The sequence below is a fragment of the Macaca fascicularis genome, chromosome 20, assembly GCF_037993035.2.
Source record: "Macaca fascicularis isolate 582-1 chromosome 20, T2T-MFA8v1.1".
Lineage (NCBI taxonomy): Eukaryota > Metazoa > Chordata > Mammalia > Primates > Cercopithecidae > Macaca > Macaca fascicularis.
In genome coordinates this window covers 70,927,377-70,945,113 of record NC_088394.1, presented here as the reverse complement: position 1 = coordinate 70,945,113, position 17,737 = coordinate 70,927,377, and the positions used below count along the sequence as shown (strand labels likewise).

Genomic DNA, 17,737 nt, shown 5'->3' with positions numbered 1-17,737 from the left:
TATTTACCTAGATTATTTATAAAAACTGTGGTTGTCATTATTTTAAATTATGGAACTGTCATTGCAAAGTCATCACTGAGACAGTGAAAAAATTGGACCTAAGTGACTCTATCTTGCTTCTAACCTACAAGATGTCCTTGTTCATTCCTGGGCACAGGCGAAACTAACTTTGGGAGGAACTTATAGTTTTGCTTTGAAACAAAGATGATAACAGTGCTTTTCCAAAACAAACTCTATTGCCTGTAGACTAGACTGCCTAAAGCCACAAGATGAGAAGTTATGGTAATCTTACTAAATTTAAGATGTAGCTATTTTTATTAAACCAATATTAATGTCTTATTTATTAAAGATTGTTAAACATAGTGAACCCCAAGTTTCTCTTCAAAGAATCAGTATATCAGTATATTCAGCTCTCTTATTCTTTGACTCTCCATTTTAAAGTTTAACTTCCTGGTTCTCTTTACCCCCTTGCTTCTAGTTTCAGTAAACAACTTTCCCACCACTCCTAATCAGTAGCTCACATCTGGTCACCTGCTTTGACCTCAGTCACTCTTGGTCACCTAATCTGCCCTGATTCATCCTGAGCCACCTGTTCTGTAACCGCTCTTCCTGTCAAACTACTTACCCTGTCACTCCAGCTGATACTCCTGTTCTTTTTAAAATAGTCAATCGGAATTAGCTTAGACTGTGTGGTCCAACCCTATCCAATAGAGAAACAACACAGCACTAGGGGCTACCTGCATCAGGAATAAGAACTCCTGCCTCTCCCCTGTCCAGGTGTGCTCTCACCATTGTTTCATCTGCGAGGGGCACCCTTTCTGCAGAAAGTGAAAATTGCCTTGCTGAGAATATTAAATTTATGTTCGAGTGCTATTTCTTTGTGGCACTGGGGAACAAGCATTTTGCATTTCTAACAAGGTTACACAAGCAAAGATCATTCTGTTTTGGGCTGCATTTATAGTTTTGTAACCCCTATGACAAATTTTGACACCATATAGTATTTGGCAGGGATAAGTATGAAACTGCTTTATTAATAAATGCAAACAAAAATGTATGCTGACAATTCTTAAGATATTTCTAGTATTACTTTACCAGTAATTTTAAGTCTAGCTTATTTATTAACAATTTTACTGAGTTACATAAACTTGAAAAAACATTTGACTAGTCTTTTTTCCTGATAAAGCATTTCATTCAAGCACTTTTATTTTCTTAAACCAGTTAATTAGAGCTCTTTTATGTATTTTCAGTAGTGAAGCATTGTGTACACAACACATAAATACATAGACGTATTAGGCATGCTGATAGAAGTACATCTTATGGATATACTCAGATTATTGATAACCTGTTTCACAACCCTAGGCAATTGTCAGCTAAATAGCCTTAAGTTTGCATAGTAATGGAAACAACTCAGGTGAAAATCAAATAGCAAAATTTACATCATAAGATACTGGTGGTGCTAGAGGGAGATTAAAGATGAATGCCAAATCAAACATAAAATTAAAGAAACTTGCCAGGCGTGGTGGCTCACACCTGTAATTCCAGCACTTTGGGAGGCCGAGGTGGGTGATCACAAGATCAGGAGATTGAGACCACCCTGGCTAACATGGTGAAACCTCATCTCTACTAAAAATACAAAAAGTTAGCTGGGCATGGTGGTGGGCACCTGTAGTCCCAGTTACTCGGGAGGCTGAGGCAAGAGAATGGCATGAACCTGGGAGGCGGAGCTTGCAGTGAGCCAAGATCGTGCCACTGCACTCTAGACTGGGCGACAGAGCGAGACTCCAACTCAAAAAAAAAAAAAAAAAAAAAGAAGAAATTTATCATAGGATTGCCTAAGGAGACTAATTTTATTTAGATAGGGACTACCTATCTTTTAAGTGGATCTCTGAGCTCTGGGCAGAGCCCACACTGAATCCTGGGTCTCCAAAAGGGGAGAATTATTATGAGGTTAGACCATGCAATGCTTTTACAGTGCACTTTTAAAAAACAGCTTTTAAACAAAGACATTTCTAAGTGTCTAAACCATAGTCTTCCTTAAAAACCCAAGGGTAGGCTGGGCATAGTGGCTCACGCCTGTAATCCCAGCACTTTGAGAGGCTGAGGCGGGTGGATCACTAGGTCAGGAGATTGAGACCATCCTGGCTAACACGGTGAAATTCCACCTCCACTAAAAATACAAAAAATTAGCCGGGCGTGGTGGCAGGCCTGTAATCCCAGCTACTCGGGAGGTTGAGGCAGGAGAATAGCGTGAACCTGGAAGGTGGAGCTTGCAGTGAGCAGAGATCGCGCCACTGCACTGCAGCCTGGGTGACAGAGTAAGACTCTATCTCAAAAAACAAACAAACAACAAAAAACAAAGAAAACAAAACAAAAAAATACCCCAAGGGTAACCTCTGTTGCAATAACTATCTTAGTTTAAAAAAAAAAGCAAACGTACACAAACAGGTAACACAATACAAAAGTAAGCAGTTTAAGAGATGAGACGAACATGCCTGTTTATACTCTTGGGATTGCATAAGGAAAAACAGACTTTTCTCCCCTAAACGGAGCCTGGTGCCTTCCCTGTTTTCTTTAAGGAACCCCTTGCTATCATAAACTATTTTAGGTCCCTCATGCAGCAGAGGGTGCAAGAGAAAGGAGAGGCAGCAGAAGTAAATGAAGAAAACAGAATTCAGTCAACTAAGAAGAAAAAAACTTTTGCTCAAAAAAAAAGATCCTTGGAGAAAAACAAAAACATGAATGCCTTTTAAATACGCACATACAAGCGCACACACACGTGTATGTTCACCTTGGATGTTAGTTTTTAATTAAGCTGACTTTTAATCATTGAGCTCCTTAAAATCTCATTACCATATTTCAGCTAGTGTGTCCAGAATTGGTGGATTCTTGGTCTTGCTGACTTCAAGAATGACGGGGGTTCGGGCATGGGGGGCTGCAGGTCCTGAGCCCTGCCCCGCGGGGAGGCGGCTGAGGCTCAGGGAGCATTCGAGCACTGTGCATGCGAGCAGGCAGCGCTGAGGGACCCGGCGCAACCTCCTCAGCTGCTGGCCTGGGTGCTAAGCTCCTCACTGCCCTGGGCCGGCCCCTCCACGTGCGGCCCGCGGAGCCCACGCGCCACCAGAACTCACGCTGGCCCACCGGCGCTGCCGCAGCCCATGTTGCCGCCGGCGCCTCTTCCTCCACACCTCCCGGCAAGCAGAGGCAGGTGGCTGCAGCCTCCGCCAGCCCAGACAGGGGCTCCCACAGTGCCGTGGCAGGCTAAAGGGCTCCCCAAGCACAGCCAGAGTGGGGGCTGAGGCCGAGGAGGCACCAAGAGCGAGGGCTGCTCTCACTAGGACAAATTGCTGCTATTTCAGAAATACAGCCATTGCTCTTTCAGTTTGGCCTGGCTAGCAAAAAGGTGGCCTTGTTACGTAAGTAAAGCCCCTTAGTAGTCAAAATAAAAAATCTTTCCTCTTTTTTTTCCTTTTGCTGGCCGTTTTTCACCCCCATCGCATCATCTTGTGTGTGTGTGTGTGTGTGTGTGTGTGTGTGTGTGAATTTAGCCACCTCAGAGGCCTCTTTCCCCATAATTTGGAACTTCCTTTGGATTTGATAAATTCAGATAGAGTTGATCAAACCCAATGGGAAAAAGACTGAAAGAACAACAAAAAGAGAAACAACAACACAACAGTTAAGCAAAACAAATGATCACACAATTTATATGATTACTGAGCTCTCTAGTGGTCAGGAGAAATTAAGAACAGCTGGTTGTAATCTTTTCTTTTCTTTTCTTTTTTTTTTTTTTTTTTTTTGAGACGGAGTCTCACTCTGTCGCCCAGGCTGGAGTGCAGTGGCCGGATCTCAGCTCACTGCAAGCTCTGCCTCCCGGGTTCATGCCATTCTCCTGCCTCAGCCTCCCGAGTAGCTGGGACTACAGGCGCCTGCCACCTCGCCCGGCTAGTTTTTTGTATTTTTTAGTAGAGACGGGGTTTCACCGTGTTAGCCAGGATGGTCTCGATCTCCTGACCTGGTGATCCACCCGTCTCGGCCTCCCAAAGTGCTGGGATTACAGGCTTGAGCCACCGCGCCCGGCAGCTGGTTGTAATCTTAACTTTAGCCAAGACAAACCCCAATTCAGTTACTTACCTAGGGATAGCTTTCAGGCTGAAGACTGCTCTCTACCGTCCTAGAAGCAGGGAAAAAACCTCATCTTCCCTGTTAGATGCAAGCTCAAACACCATAAAGGAGTTACCTGCCTTCCATCGTCATGGAAGCAGGAAAAACTTGCCTTCCTTGTGTTAGAAGCAAGTAAAACCCCAAAGGAAAAAAAAAATAAAGGAGTTGTACTGTAAAATGAACTTTAGATCTTGACCAGATTTTGAGAGATAAGGTATTCTCTGGAGGGGGTGCTTCCGGATCTCAGCAAGTTGTCTTACTGGTTTGAGCCATAAAGATAGCTCAAGCTGGTACCAAGCACTGATAGGGGCGTCTCCAGTCAGAATTCTTCCGTGGTTACCAAAATATGAACCCCCAAAATCTGACAAAGGTCTCAGTTAATTTAGAAAGTTTATTTTGCCAATGTTGATGTTGTGATAAAGCCTCAGGAGACCCCAATGACATGTCCCCAAGGTGGTCAGACCACAGTTCAGTTTTTTTTTTTTTTGAGATGGAGTCTCGCTCTTTCACCCAGGCTGGAGTGCAGTGGTGTGATCTGGCCTCACTGCAAGCTCCGCCTCCCGTGTTCATGCCATTCTCTTGCCTCAGCCTACCAAGTAGCTGGGACCACAGGTGCCCGCCACCACGCCCGGCTAATTTTTTGTATTTTTAGTAGAGATGGGGTTTCGCCATGTTAGCCAGGATGGTCTCGATCTCCTGACCTCGTGATCTGCCCACCCAGGCCTCCCAAAGTGCTAGGATTACAGGCATGAGCCACGGCACCCGGCCAGCAAAGTTTAGTTTTATACATTTTGAGGAGACATGAGACATCAATCAACATATGTAAGATGAATATTGTTTGGGTCTGGAAAGACGGGGAGGGGGCTTCCCGGTCATAGGTAGATAGGAGACAAATGTTTGCATTCTTTTGAGTTTCTGATTAGTCTCTCCAAAGGAGGCAGTCAGATATGCATTTAGCTGAGTGATCAGAGGGGTGACTTTGAAAGAACGGGAGGCAGGTTTGCCTTAAGCAGTTCCCAGCTTGACTTTTCCCTTTAGCTTAGTAATTTTGGGGGCTCAAGATATTTTCGTTTCAGAACTCTTCAGTAGAATTCTTTCTTCTGACAAGGCAAGCATTGAGGTTTCTGTAGACCTGTATGGATTTGCCACCACTAACATGAAGACCATGACCTGTGACACATTCCCTGAAGGTCCTGAGAACATGTATCCAAGAGAGTCGAGTTATAGTTGCTTTTATACAGTTTAGGGAGACATCAGACACTAATCAATATGAGCAAGGTATGCGTTGGTTCCTTCCGATGGAGGGAGGAGCTTACAGATCATAGGTGAATTCAAAGACTTTTCTGATTGGCGCTGGGCACGGTTCATACCTGTAGTCCCAGCACTTTGGGGAGCCAAGGCGGGTGGATCACTTGAGGTCAGGAGTTCGAGACCAGCCTGGACCAACATGGTGAAACCCTGTCTCTACTAAAAATACAAAAATTAGCTGGGCATGGTGGCATACCTGTAATCCCAGCTACTTGGGAGGCTGAGGCATGAGAACAACTTGAACCCAGGAGATGGAGGTTGTAGTGAGCTGAGATCATGCCACTGCCTGAGCAACAGAGTGAGACTCTGTCTCAAAAAAAAAAAAAAAAAAAAATTTTTTTCTGATTTTCAATTGGTTGAAAGAATTATTGTCCATCAAGCCTGTAATCCCAGCACTTTGGGAGGCCAAGACGAGCGGATCATGAGGTCAGGAGATCGAGACCATCCTGGCTAACACAGTGAAACCCCGTCTCTACTAAAAAATACAAAAAACTAGCCGGGCAAGGTGGCGGGCGCCTGTAGTCCCAGCTACTCGGGAGGCTGAGGCACGAGAATGGTGGGAACCCGGGAGGCGGAGCTTGCAGTGAGCTGAGATCCGGCCACTGCACTCCAGCCTGGGTGACACAGTGAGACTCCGTCTCAAAAAAAAAAAAAGAAAAAAAAAAAAAAGAATTATTATCCAAAGACTTGGAATCTTGGTATACAACAAAAAAATTTTTTTAATTAAAAAATTTTAAAAAGACAACCTGGAATCAATAGAAAGAAGCATCTGGGTTAAGATAAGGAGTTGTGGAGACCAAGGTTCTTTTTTTTTTTGAGGCGGAGTCTCACTCTGTCACCAGGCTGGAGTGCTGTGGCACGATCTCGGCTCACTGCAACCTCCGCCTCCTAGGTTCAAGCGATTCCCCTGCCTCAGCCTCCCAAGTAGCTGGGACTACAGGCGTGTACCACCATGCCCAGCTAATTTTTGTATTTTTAGTAGAGATGGGGTTTCACAATGTTGGCCAAGATGGTTTCTATCACTTGACCTCGTGATCCTTCCACTTTGGTCTCTGAAAGTGCTGGCATTACAGATGTGAGCCACCGCGCCCGGCCCAAGGTTCTTATTATGTAACATAGATGGTAAATGTCTAAGGCCTTAAAAGGTGCCAGACTCTTAGTTAAATCTCCCTTAGATCAGGATAAAACCTGGAAAGAGGCTGGGCGCTCAGTGGCTCATGTCTGTAATCCCAGCACTTTGGGAGGCCGAGGCAGGTGGATCACGAGGTCAGGAGTTCAAGACCAGCCTGGCCAAGATGGTGAAACCCCATCTCTACTAAAAATACAAAAATTATCTGGGCACAGTGGCAGGCACCTGTAATCCCAGCTACTTGGGAGGCTGAGGCAGGAGAATTGCTTGAACCCAGGGGCTGGAGGTTGCCGCACGTCACTGCACTCCAGCCTGGGCAACAGAGTGAGACTCCGTCAAAAAAAAAAAAAAAAAAAAAATTCCTGGCAGGGGGAGGGGCTTCTCTACAGATTCTAGATTTTCCCCACAAAAGACAGCTTTTTGGAGCTATTTTTAAAAATATCAAAGGAATAGATATTGGGGGTAAAAGACATCAATTTCTTTCAGGGCCTGCTATCTGTCAGGTGATGCTAGAGTCAGGTTGGAATTTGGTATCTTATTGCTACAAAGAGTGTTTTGTGTCTTAAGATCAGAATGCCTTAAGATCTCTGTTTTAGTGTTAATGCTAGTCAGTTGTGTCTGAATTCTAAAGGGAGGAGGGGGATAATGAGGCATGTCCTAAACCCCTTCCCATCACAGCCTGAATTAATTTTTCAGGTTTACTTTGGAATGCCCTTGGCTGAGACGAAAGTCCATTCGGTCGGTTGGGAGGCTTAGAATTTTATTTTTGCCTTACAGTTTCCCTAAACGTCCAGTGAACCTCACTTCTCCTTTAGAAGTGTCATCCCTGGCGCCCACGAAAATGTCTGCAAGATCTGCAAGGGCCACCTTAAAGCCCATGCCACCTTAAGCAGGCCCCACCCCCGGCCTAGCCAATGGGCTGACAGCAGCCGCAGCTGCTGCCACAGTAGCTGACTGGTCACCCTGCCACCCAGCGCTCACACCCTCTGGCAGGTGCCTGGCTATGGCCCGACTGCTCCGGGCTGCAACCTGGGGGCTGTTCCCCTGGAGGGGCTACTGCTCCCAGAAGGCAAAGGTACCGGGAGAGAAGAGAAGTCCCCTGGAGGGATGAGGTGGGGAGCGGGGAACAGGGGGTTCTGATCCCAAGTTTCCTGGGCTCTGTGATGCCCCAGCACCAAGTGACCTGACCTTGGGCAAAAGGGCACTGGGCTTACCCTGTGGCAAGTGTGGGTGTAGAGTGAGTGTAGAGATCAGCTGAGTCCCCACTGCTACCATGAGTGGGGCTGGGGGAGTCAAATGGATGCCCCTGGGTGGCTCTGGAATAAAACACACCTGTGGAAGAAGGCCCTGGAGGAAAGGATCTAGGTTCCAGGCCAGGCTCTGTCCTTAACTTGGCCTCCATTTCTCATCTGTAAAATGGGAAGAAACTGCTCCCCTCCCCAGCCCCCCACGAAGGGCTCCAGAAGCCCCAGCCAGGGCAGAGTGGGGAGGGGGCAGTGAAAGCTTTTCCTCCCTGTCATTCCCTTATCAAGCTCTGAGTCCCCTGTGGCGGGCGTGGTACTTGGTTGGCCCTGGAGAAAGGAGGAAGTGAGGGACCTTTTCAGTTGGCTCAGGCTGGGCTGGCTATTGAAGGAACACTGCTGATAGCCTTTTTGGAGAGCGAATTCTGGTTTTGTATTTGGATGGCCGGGCGCCTTGGCTCATGCCTGTAACCCCAGCGCTTTGGGAGGCCGAGGCAGGTGGATCGTTTGAGCCCAGGAGTTTGAAATCATCCTGGGCAACATAGTAAGACCCTGTTTTTATTAAAAAAGAAAACATTAACAAAAATTCTGGTAGCGTTTTTTTTCTGAGGGGCAACTTTGACCCCAATGGCTGTGTTTGGAAAAGAGGCATTTCTGGAGAGTGGGTTTGTTTAAAGAGGGCCTACCTGGCAAGGATGTTGTCAGCCGGGGGTCGGCAGGGGAAGCTCACTCCAGCCCCCAGCCCTCCACGCTGACACTGGGGCAGGGCTGTGGCCCCAGGTGTCTTTCGGGGGACCCTGGCAGTGTGTTTCTCCCCTGCAGGGCGAGCTCTGCAGGGACTTCGTAGAGGCTCTGAAGGCCGTGGTGGGCGGCTCCCACGTGTCCACTGCCACGGTGGTCCGAGAGCAGCACGGGCGCGATGAGTCGGTGCACAGGTATGGGAGGGCTCGCAGACCCCTCCCATCTTCTGGATTCAACCCCAGCTGAGAGCGAGGGTCCTGGATTGCGTTCCCCCTCACTCACCTGTTTTGGGGTGCTCTGGCATGTTTTCTGCCCCTCGTTCGCTGTAGCCTCAGGCCCTGCAACACCTCGGGACCAGAGGGTGCCACGCCCCCGTAAATCACTGAGGGTCTGGTTCTAGGTGCGAACCTCCCGATGCTGTGGTGTGGCCCCAGAACGTGGAGCAGGTCAGCCGGCTGGCAGCCCTGTGCTACCGCCAAGGTGTGCCCATTATCCCATTCGGCACCGGCACCGGGCTTGAGGGTGGCGTCTGCGCTGTGCAGGTACCGTGTGGCTCCCCTGCCCGCCTCGGGGCTGGTCCCCCACCTTGGCACACCTGTGGCTGCCTCCCCCGCCGCACACAGCTCCTTGGGTCTGCGCCCGCCCGCGGGCTGCCTGCTTCTGGGGGTCTGGCCTGGCTGCTGGGGGGACACCCGCGGGCTGTGACCCGGGGACGTGGCCAGGTCAGAGACCCAGGTATGCAGTGGTCTCAGCACCCGCTCCCACCAGGGCGGCGTCTGCATTAACCTGACGCATATGGACCGAATCCTGGAGCTGAACCTGGAGGACTTCTCCGTGGTGGTGGAGCCGGGCGTCACCCGCAAAGCTCTCAACCTCCACCTGCGGGATAGCGGCCTCTGGTTTCCCGTGGGTAGGACTCGCGAACCTTTCCTGGGGCCCTGAGGGCACGTTGGGAGCAGGGTTGTGTCTGGGGCTCAGGGGACCTTCCTCCCCCAGCCCGAGGGAAAGGACCTCCCGTTCTGAGGCTGCCTTCTCCTGTACGCCGCCCTCCAGACCCAGGTGCGGACGCCTCTCTCTGTGGCATGGCGGCCACCGGGGCGTCGGGCACCAACGCGGTCCGCTACGGCACCATGCGGGACAACGTGCTCAACCTGGAGGTGGTGCTGCCCGACGGGCGGCTGCTGCACACGGCGGGCCAAGGCCGGCATTTCCGGTGAGTGCCCTCTGCGGGGGCCCTGGCCCTGGGCACTGCTGGGGGGCTGCCCGGGCTGTGAAAGACACCTCCTGCCGGCCTCCTGGTTTGGCAGGCTAGGCTTCCCCAGGCTCTGAAGCCCTGTCACTTGGGCCAAAGTGGATGGGAACAGGGTTTGCTCTCCCTGCGTGAGGCCGATTTGCTTTGTGGAGCAGAAAGAATTGGGCCAGGGAATCTGGGCCCGAGGGAGGCCAGCCCAGACCTCAGTGCCTGGGGTCGGTGTCCTGGGTTCCAGCTTGGGCTTCTGGCCAGAAATCCCTCATCACACAGCCTGGTACTCACCTTGCGTGTCCCTGGGACCTAGGAAGAGTGCAGCCGGCTACAACCTCACTGGGCTGTTCGTGGGCTCTGAGGGGACGCTGGGCCTCATCACAGCCACCACCCTGCGCCTGCACCCTGTCCCTGAGGCCATAGTGGCCGCCACGTGTGCGTTCCCCAGTGTCCAGGCTGCTGTGGACAGCACTGTACACATCCTCCAGGCTGCAGTGCCCGTAGCCCGCATTGGTGAGCTGAGGACGGGGCAGTCAGGGTGGGCTCCCTGGAAGAGGCCCCCTGGGAAGGCCAGGACTCACCTGGCCTGCCCTCTCCCTGGATCCAGAGTTCCTGGATGAAGTCATGATGGATGCCTGCAACAGGTACAGCAAGCTGAACTGCTCAGTGGCACCCACACTCTTCCTGGAGTTCCATGGCTCCCAGCAGGCACTGGAGGAGCAGCTGCAACGCACAGGTATGCTGGGGTGGAGTGGGGCAGCAGGGTGGGCTGCCTCAGCGACAGCCGGGTGTCAGCCTCCCTACCCCAACTGCAGAGGAGATAGTCCAGCAGAACGGAGCCTCTGACTTCTCCTGGGCCAAGGCGGCCGAGGAGCGCAGCCAGCTTTGGACAGCACGGCACAATGCCTGGTACGCAGCCCTGGCCATGCGGCCAGGCTGCAAGGTGAGCTGGGACTGGGGTGCAGATGGGGCCCACAGCTCAGCCCACAAACCCTTTCCTCAGCCCACCACTCTACTGCACAGAGCAACAGTCCGAGCCTCAACAAGGGGGCTGGGCCTGGCTGAGCAGGTGCTAGAACCGGGGGCTGCAGGTCGCCCCACCCAGCTGTTCAGATACTGTCTACGGGGAAAGCACAGTTGTCTGCTAAGCCCTCAAAAGTCCTTCCTGTGAGCCAGGTCGTGGGAACGGTGTAGTGCTCTTGGGAGTTGTAAACGGAAGGAAGGCTTCGTGGAGGAAGAGATGATAGAGAGGGGGATGTTAGCCTAACCTGGGGAAGGGGAATCTGGGCTCCAGGCAGCTGTGCAAAGGCTTAGCAGCCTGGAGCTTGGCGGTGGGAGCCACAGGGGAGTGGGAACAGCCTCTACCGGGAGGTGTGGCAAGCACGCCTGGGCCATTTGTCTCCTGTGTTGTGCTGGGGGGAGGTGAGGGCTGAGGCCTAGAGAAGAGCAGGATTATTTCCTTGTGCGAGGCCAAGAGCTGAAGCCCAGTGCCCCCAGACCTGTCCTCAGCTTTGACCACGGTGACCCCATACCCCCAGGCAGGCAGGGGTAACTCACAGGCCTCCCTCTGACCAGGGCTACTCCACGGACGTGTGTGTGCCCATCTCCCGGCTGCCGGAGATCCTGGTGCAGACCAAGGAGGATCTGAACGCCTCGGGACTCACAGGTTCTGCCCACCCTGCTGCTGGGGAGAGGTGGGGGGGGGGTGTCGGGGCTGACCAGAGCCTGGGGCAGCAGGAGGCAAGAGGGAGGGTGAACAGTTCTGTCCTCTGGGCCTCCAGGAAGCATTGTCGGGCATGTGGGTGACGGCAACTTCCACTGCATCCTGCTGGTCAACCCTGATGACGCTGAGGAACTGGGTAGGGTCAAGGCTTTTGCAGAACAGCTGGGCAGGTAGGAGCAAAGTCAGGGAGGGGAATAGCTGAGGGCAGAGGGAAGGGGGCCCCATGAGGATGTCTCCTTCCCGCCCCCAGGCAGGCACTGGCCCTCCACGGAACGTGCACGGGGGAGCATGGCATCGGACTGGGCAAGCGGCAGCTGCTGCGGGAGGAGGTGGGCGCCGTGGGCGTGGAGACCATGCGGCAGCTCAAGGCTGTGCTAGACCCTCAAGGCCTCATGAACCCGGGCAAAGTGCTGTGAGGGGCTCTGAGCACTTAGCCCACAAGTTCCAAGACTACGGAGCCCCTGCTCTGGAACTTTTCTTCATGCCACGGCCCCTGCAAGGGAATAGACAGTAGCTGACGCAGTCTTGCTGCCAGTGAGTCCACTGTATCTGGGCCCAAGGTCAGAGCGCCCAGAGAGAAGCCTGAGCACCGTGCTACTCCCCGTTCTTCTGGCTGGCTCCAGGAGCCTTTGGTTCAGTAAACGACCCTGGGTGGTTCCCAGCAAAGCTGCTTCCTCTCTGCTTCTACGCATCCTGTCCTGGCTGGAAGAGACCATCTGGGTCCACTCAAGACTCTGATGACACTCCTCCCCTGAGGCCTCCCACTGCTGGGGTCCCAGGACCCTTCCCTCTTCACCTGGTGACAGGCACTCCTTTCCTGGTATGGGACGTGAGCTCCCGTGCCATGCTAGTAGGTCTTCTCCTTGGAGCCTCCCCCAATAAATCTGGAATAAACCTGAAACCCACCTGCAGCGACCTGGAAGTCAGCAGGCAGCACTTCCTCCCCTCCCGCTCCAGGTTCTCTGTCCTTTGGCTAGTGACCCCTTTGTTTTGGGGCTGTCCTCTGACTTGTTATAGCCTGAGGAGGGGGGCGGTGCTCAGGGTTCGGAAAGGAACCCAGGTCCCTGTCCCAGCTACTCGGCCTCAGGCCTGAGGACCTGCCCACGGCATGTCACTTGGATGGACTCTCCAACTGGACCTGAACCAGGCCTCTGAACACACTGAATGTGTTCCTCAGCAGCTGCCACGTCTTCAGAAACAGAGATGAAACTATTTTTGCACCCACCTCTTCATGGGGTTATATATCGTACCACCAGCTGTTTTGCCCTCAAGGTCTGTCCACCGGAGGCCCTGTCTTGGGCCAGAGCCTCAGTCTTTAGTCTTGAGATGTTGGCAGTTGTTCCCCCTAAGCCCACAGGAGGGCGCCCGACATCATGAAGCTCAGATACGCGGCATCTGCTCCAGGTAGCTGCGGCTCAGGACTCACTTCTGCCCCGGGCCTGCAGCTCTCAGGCCTGGGCAAACCTCCTCCTAGGGTCAGGGAAGGCCTGGCAGCCCAGAAGCCAAGCTAAGTCCTCCACCCCCGCAGATCCCAGGAACCTGTAGTGCTGTCTCATCTTCCAGGCCCCTCTAGTCTTCGGTCCCTTTTGGAAAGGGGCATGCCACACCCCATGCCCTCCCTGGCCTCCGCCCCTCTCCTCCTCCCATTAGCTGTTCAGTGCTCAGGCAGGCTGCTAGGCCTTAGGCAGAGGCAGCTGCAGTGAGACGCCTCAGTCCAACTTCAGTTCTCGGAACCCCCCCGCTCCATGCTAACACTGGGCTCCCGCCGACAGCGGTGACACCGACCTGAGCCTGGAGGCCACTCTGTGACGTTTCTGTCCCGTGCTGCCCTGGTGGGGAGCAGAGACCGTGCCAAGGGCTGATTGGTGACAAATCTCAGCCCTCTCCCCAAACCACCCCAGCACACGTGTGCTCATCACCGAGACAGCCCTCTCGCCCCTCCCCTTCCAGCCAGCCAGCCAGTCACCCACTCCTCCAGGTGGGAATCCTGCAGCAGCTGGATAGGACTCTTCTTTGATGCGCCCTCCAGCGCCTGGCAACTAGGAGGCGCTCAGCAAATGACCGTTTCCCACAATCTTTTATTAAGAAAAATTCCAAACATACAGAAAAGTTGAAAGAACAAGTACACTGTTCACTGAAATACCAGCCACTGCAGATTCAACAATGAACATTTTGGCCTTATTTGCTTTGTGTATTTTGGGGGGAACCATTTGGAATTAAACTACACATTTCTTGAAGACATTCACCTATATAATTCAGCATCTATCTCCTAAGAATGAGGACATTTTCCCATGAACTTCAGTACCTTTAAATGGCTGTTAGAGGAATGGTTGGTCTTTGTGAGGGGCTCATATCTAGGAACCTCATCAAAGTGTGCTAGGCCCTTAGCAGAGTGGGTAGAACCTGCTCGCCGGCTCCCTCACGTTCTCTCCCATCCCAGAAAGGCAGAGCAGGGGCAACACAGGATTCTGGAGAGCTGTCCGGACAGAGGATCACAAACATGAGCTCCACCTGGCAAGCTCAGACAGCCCCAATCCCACCCCCACACCAAAAGCAGGCAACCTGGGTCTTGATTCAGAGGACCCCGCAGCCGGCAGAGGGCTGCAGCGTGCCAGGTAGGACTGAAGTCGCTGGGGGTGGGGATGAGCACCAGCCCCTGGAGCCTGGAATAGCACCCGGCGTGGGCTACAGCCCTGCCCCACCCAACTCACAGCTGCTCGGCTCACCCGTGGCACTGCCAAAGCAGCAGGCTTAAGCCGCCAAGGTGGGCACATGGAAGCCTCCGTTTCCCGATCCAGGGCTCAGGCAAGGAGATCTCCTTCAGGGCTGGGCCCTGCCTTGCCAGCTTTGCTGGTGGAATTAAATATAGCACAGGGAGACACAGTTGCCAGGCAGAAGCAGGAGGTGCTGTGAATAGAACAGTGCCCTTTGTGGTGACAAAGCTATGGGGAGCCTGCTGTGCATGTGCCAGGACCTGCAGAGCAGCTCCCCTGGCCCCCACAGGGACCTCTGAGCTGCATGGTTTTGTCCCCACTTCACATGTGAAAAATCTGAAGTTCAGATGAAGTCGTTTCCCCAAGATCATTCTGCCAAGTAGGAGAGCCTGAATGCACAGTCTAGAGCCCACGTTCCTGCCGTCGACTCACAACAGCCCCAAGGTCTTCACCCCAGACGGGTCCCGCGCTGAGGCCCAGGCTCTGAACCACCGAGTCGTCTTTAGTGTTTCTCCGCTGGCCCTGGCTCACGTTTGCCCACTGGCCTGTTGTGAATGCCCTTGCACACAGTAGGTGCCTCTGGAAGCATCTGATGGAGGGTGACTGCGGAGCCAGGGGCTGTGGCAGCAGGGGGGTGGTCCAGACATCAGGCGGGCCTGAGAAGGGTCAGAGCAGAGAGGCGGTGGAGTCATCTCCCTCCACAGCTTTCCTTCGCTGGCTCTGCAGGAGGCTCTGGAACGCTGCTCCGGGAGCCCGCGGGGCATGGGGACACAGGCCAGGCCTGCACTGCTGCTCCCTGCCCCGAGCTGCCCGCCCAGCCTGCATTTTGCCAACTTTTGTGAGCCTGAGCAGTTGGTTCTGGTTCAAGGGCTCTGAACTGGCACAGCCCCAAACCAGGGCCTCTTCCTGGGCCTCAATGAAGCATGCCCGTGAGTCAGCACTGAGATGCAAACTGAACAACAGGCAGGGCGAGTGGAACGTGGGATGGGGAGCAGAGGCTGGAAGGAGGGGGGCTGGGCCCACACCTGGAAGAACCCACATCCTTGCAGCCTCCAGTGGCTGCAACATCTTGGCCCCTGCAGATCTTTTCAGAGGTCCGGCACAATGACTCCACAGAGGAGGGCTGACTGGTTCCATGATGCTTAAGAGGTTAGGAAGCTTGTAGGAGGCACGCCTGACTTGCCACTCTCCCTCCACCCAGGCCTGTCTGAGGACCAATTCACACACCTGGAGCCCCGAGCAGCAGCCTGAAGGAATGCTAAGGAGGTAGGTGAGGGATTGGGGGGCAGGCCCCTGCCCCCATTTCTTGGTTGTATAACAACACCTCATTAAAATAAAATCACACAGTGTATCTTTTATTAGACATTTTAATACCATATCAAAACACCTTGACTAATGAAGAAAGCTTTTCTCCCAAGCTTTGAACATTTTTTTAAACATTTTATAAGTTTTTTTTTGTATTTTAATATATAAATACAGAAACCTATCTTGCATGGGCTGATGCCACGTGTGAACATCAATGGCTAAAATGTTCTCAAACATAGTGCCTGAAAACAGGGGTAGCTGTACATATTTCTTAGTAAGTCTTTTTTTGTTTAAGTTTTCTGGGAAAAAAAATCCACAAGGGCCTAAGAATAAAGTTCAGGCATTTTTGCAGGACACTTGTGATTGTTAAATCCTCTGAACTGACCGGAACCAGGAGGAAAGAAGGGAAAAAGAGATGGGATCAGTGGGAAGAAAGTTCTCGATGGGTTGTTTTTTGGCAATGAAGTCAAGATATTAGGGTCTCAAAGGGAGAAAAGAGCAAAAAACCAAGCCAGAAAAATAGAAGAAAAAAAACCAAACCCAAAGTAGACAAGTTGGTGGTGGAGAAGGCCAGTTGGGGCAGGGGAAGAGACTGTGTGCTCGCCCACCGTCAGAAGGCTGGCGGCGAGGGCTTGGCTGTGTTCGTCTGTCACTGAGTGGGTTATGGCTGGGCAGCAAACAGCAAGCTGTAAACATCACGAGGGAAAACACCAGTCGACACTAGACTTTTTTTTATATAATTTTTTTTTTTGTAAACACTTTAAAGACAGACCCACAATGCCTTTCAAAGATGAAAAAGAAAATGCCCTTTCCCTCCTGGGCTGAGGGGTGAGGGGAAGGATAGCAGTTGATTCATTCTTCTCTCAAACTTGCTCTCATCCAATTTGGTGTCCTCAGGGAGGAAGGGAGAACCATGATCTGGAAGTCAGTGCAGAAGGGGTGCCCTGTTCCCGCTGGTGTCCCAAGCTCAGCTCCGCCCCAGGGTCCGGTGAGCCTCCTCCCTGGAGCAGGGGCTCTCTGTCCCTGTGTGGACCGTAATAAATAAGTCGTGCTCCGTCGGGCCGAGGGCTGGCGGCTGCATCCCAGGGCAGCTGCATCCCGAGAGGGCAGGCGGGGCTGGGGCATCTACTACACAGGACCCCAGAAGCCAAACAGCACATGGGGAATTTGCAGCCATGCGCCTGGGCAGGTTCTACTCCCCTGCCTCACTCTCCCCCTGGCTCTTTCTTCTCCCCTTGTCATCAGTTTTTGAGGTGAAGGTAAAAAAAAAAGCAAATGTCCCTGATTTGTCTGACATCATCAGCTGTTCTGGGAGAGTTTACTTGGAATAAATAAAATAAACCTAACAAAAGAAAACAAAAACAAGAGAGAGAGAAAGGGAGGGGAAGAAGAGAGGCCCCAAAACCTTTGGCTGTGAGATGGAGTTCGGCTTTTGGTTTTTATGGGGGTTTTGTCTACTTGTTTGCCAGAAAAAGGAAAATGCCAGCCCAGAACTTGGAAGGGACAGGTGAGATGGGGGTCAGGGGTGGATGGCTGGCAGCAAGCGGGGTACCCTTGGGGAAGAAATGGGGAGGCCAGACCCAGCGGTGAGCCAGAGCGATGTGTGGAGTCAGCACCCAGTGCTGTGGGATGGAGGGATCGAGATCGAGTCTGGCCTGGAGGCCTCAGATTCATCTGGAAGCGGCATGGGAAGAAGCAGTGGTCAAATGATCACTGACGAGCACTTTGTAGGGAACAATGCACCGCTGCCCATGGCTGGCTGTTTAGTAAGTGCAATGTCCTTATGGCAACAGGGAGTGAGATTATCCCCGTTACCAGAGAAGAGGCAGAGACTCAGAGCTCAGCGAGGATGAGACCATGCCAGGCACAAACCCAGCGCTCAGGCTCCTTTTCCTGCCCGTGCACATTCCCAGGGGATATTCCTGAACTTTCTTTAGGAATGTAGAATGTACTGGTCTCTTCCCCAGCTGATCCTAACTCTTCTGAGCCTGTTCTTCATAACTGCCCATGTTGATTTGTATCTCTTGTCCTTCCCAGGGAAAATCATTTCCAGATGACTAATTGATAAGGTTCTCCTTCCCTCTGCTCCTGCTTTCTTCTCAGTGGCATAAGGGCAGCCCTGCTCCCTAAACTGCATGCCCCCAAAGTGACCTGACCCCAAGCCTTGAGCCGGGA

At 52.3% G+C, this 17,737-nt stretch overlaps 2 protein-coding genes across 15 annotated transcripts in view; one reads left to right on the top strand and one right to left on the bottom strand.

Moving 5' to 3' along the window:
- The first annotated feature begins 7,538 nt into the window (after positions 1-7,538).
- LDHD (lactate dehydrogenase D) lies at positions 7,539-13,784 on the top strand. Of its 2 annotated transcripts, none has more exons than XM_045381921.3 (11): positions 7,539-7,670; positions 8,659-8,771; positions 8,978-9,057; positions 9,346-9,487; positions 9,631-9,790; positions 10,134-10,333; positions 10,428-10,556; positions 10,636-10,763; positions 11,396-11,486; positions 11,602-11,713; positions 11,794-13,784. In XM_045381921.3, exons 2-11 carry the CDS (start codon positions 8,756-8,758, stop codon positions 11,957-11,959), a joined length of 1,224 nt encoding a protein of 407 aa, XP_045237856.2. In that variant the 5' UTR covers positions 7,539-7,670; positions 8,659-8,755; the 3' UTR covers positions 11,960-13,784. The 2 variants fall into 2 exon arrangements, with proteins under 2 accessions (XP_045237856.2, XP_005592613.3); XM_005592556.5 differs by having other exon boundaries at positions 8,978-9,119.
- ZNRF1 (zinc and ring finger 1) overlaps positions 13,602-17,737 on the bottom strand; it is a 111,506-nt gene continuing 107,370 nt past the window's right edge. For 4 of the 13 annotated variants that reach the window (XR_012429156.1, XR_012429155.1, XM_015442872.3 and 1 more), the window contains one exon: positions 13,602-14,913. Coding sequence is in view for 1 of the 13 variants with exons in the window: in XM_045381923.2 (XP_045237858.1) it covers positions 14,904-14,913 (10 nt within the window). In the remaining 12 variants the exon portion in view is untranslated. Of the gene's footprint in view, positions 17,237-17,737 lie in introns of all 13 variants that reach the window. The other 9 variants (XM_005592555.5, XM_015442873.4, XM_074027626.1 and 6 more) reach the window with 9 other exon arrangements.

Coding starts and splice junctions, on each gene's coding strand:
- LDHD (XM_005592556.5), top strand. CDS start 7,599: ATGGCCCGACTGCTCCGGGCTGCAACCTGGGGGCTGTTCCCCTGGAGG. Junction 7,671..8,658: donor ACTGCTCCCAGAAGGCAAAG/GTACCGGGAGAG, acceptor TCTCCCCTGCAG/GGCGAGCTCTGCAGGGACTT. Junction 10,764..11,395: donor CCATGCGGCCAGGCTGCAAG/GTGAGCTGGGAC, acceptor CCCTCTGACCAG/GGCTACTCCACGGACGTGTG.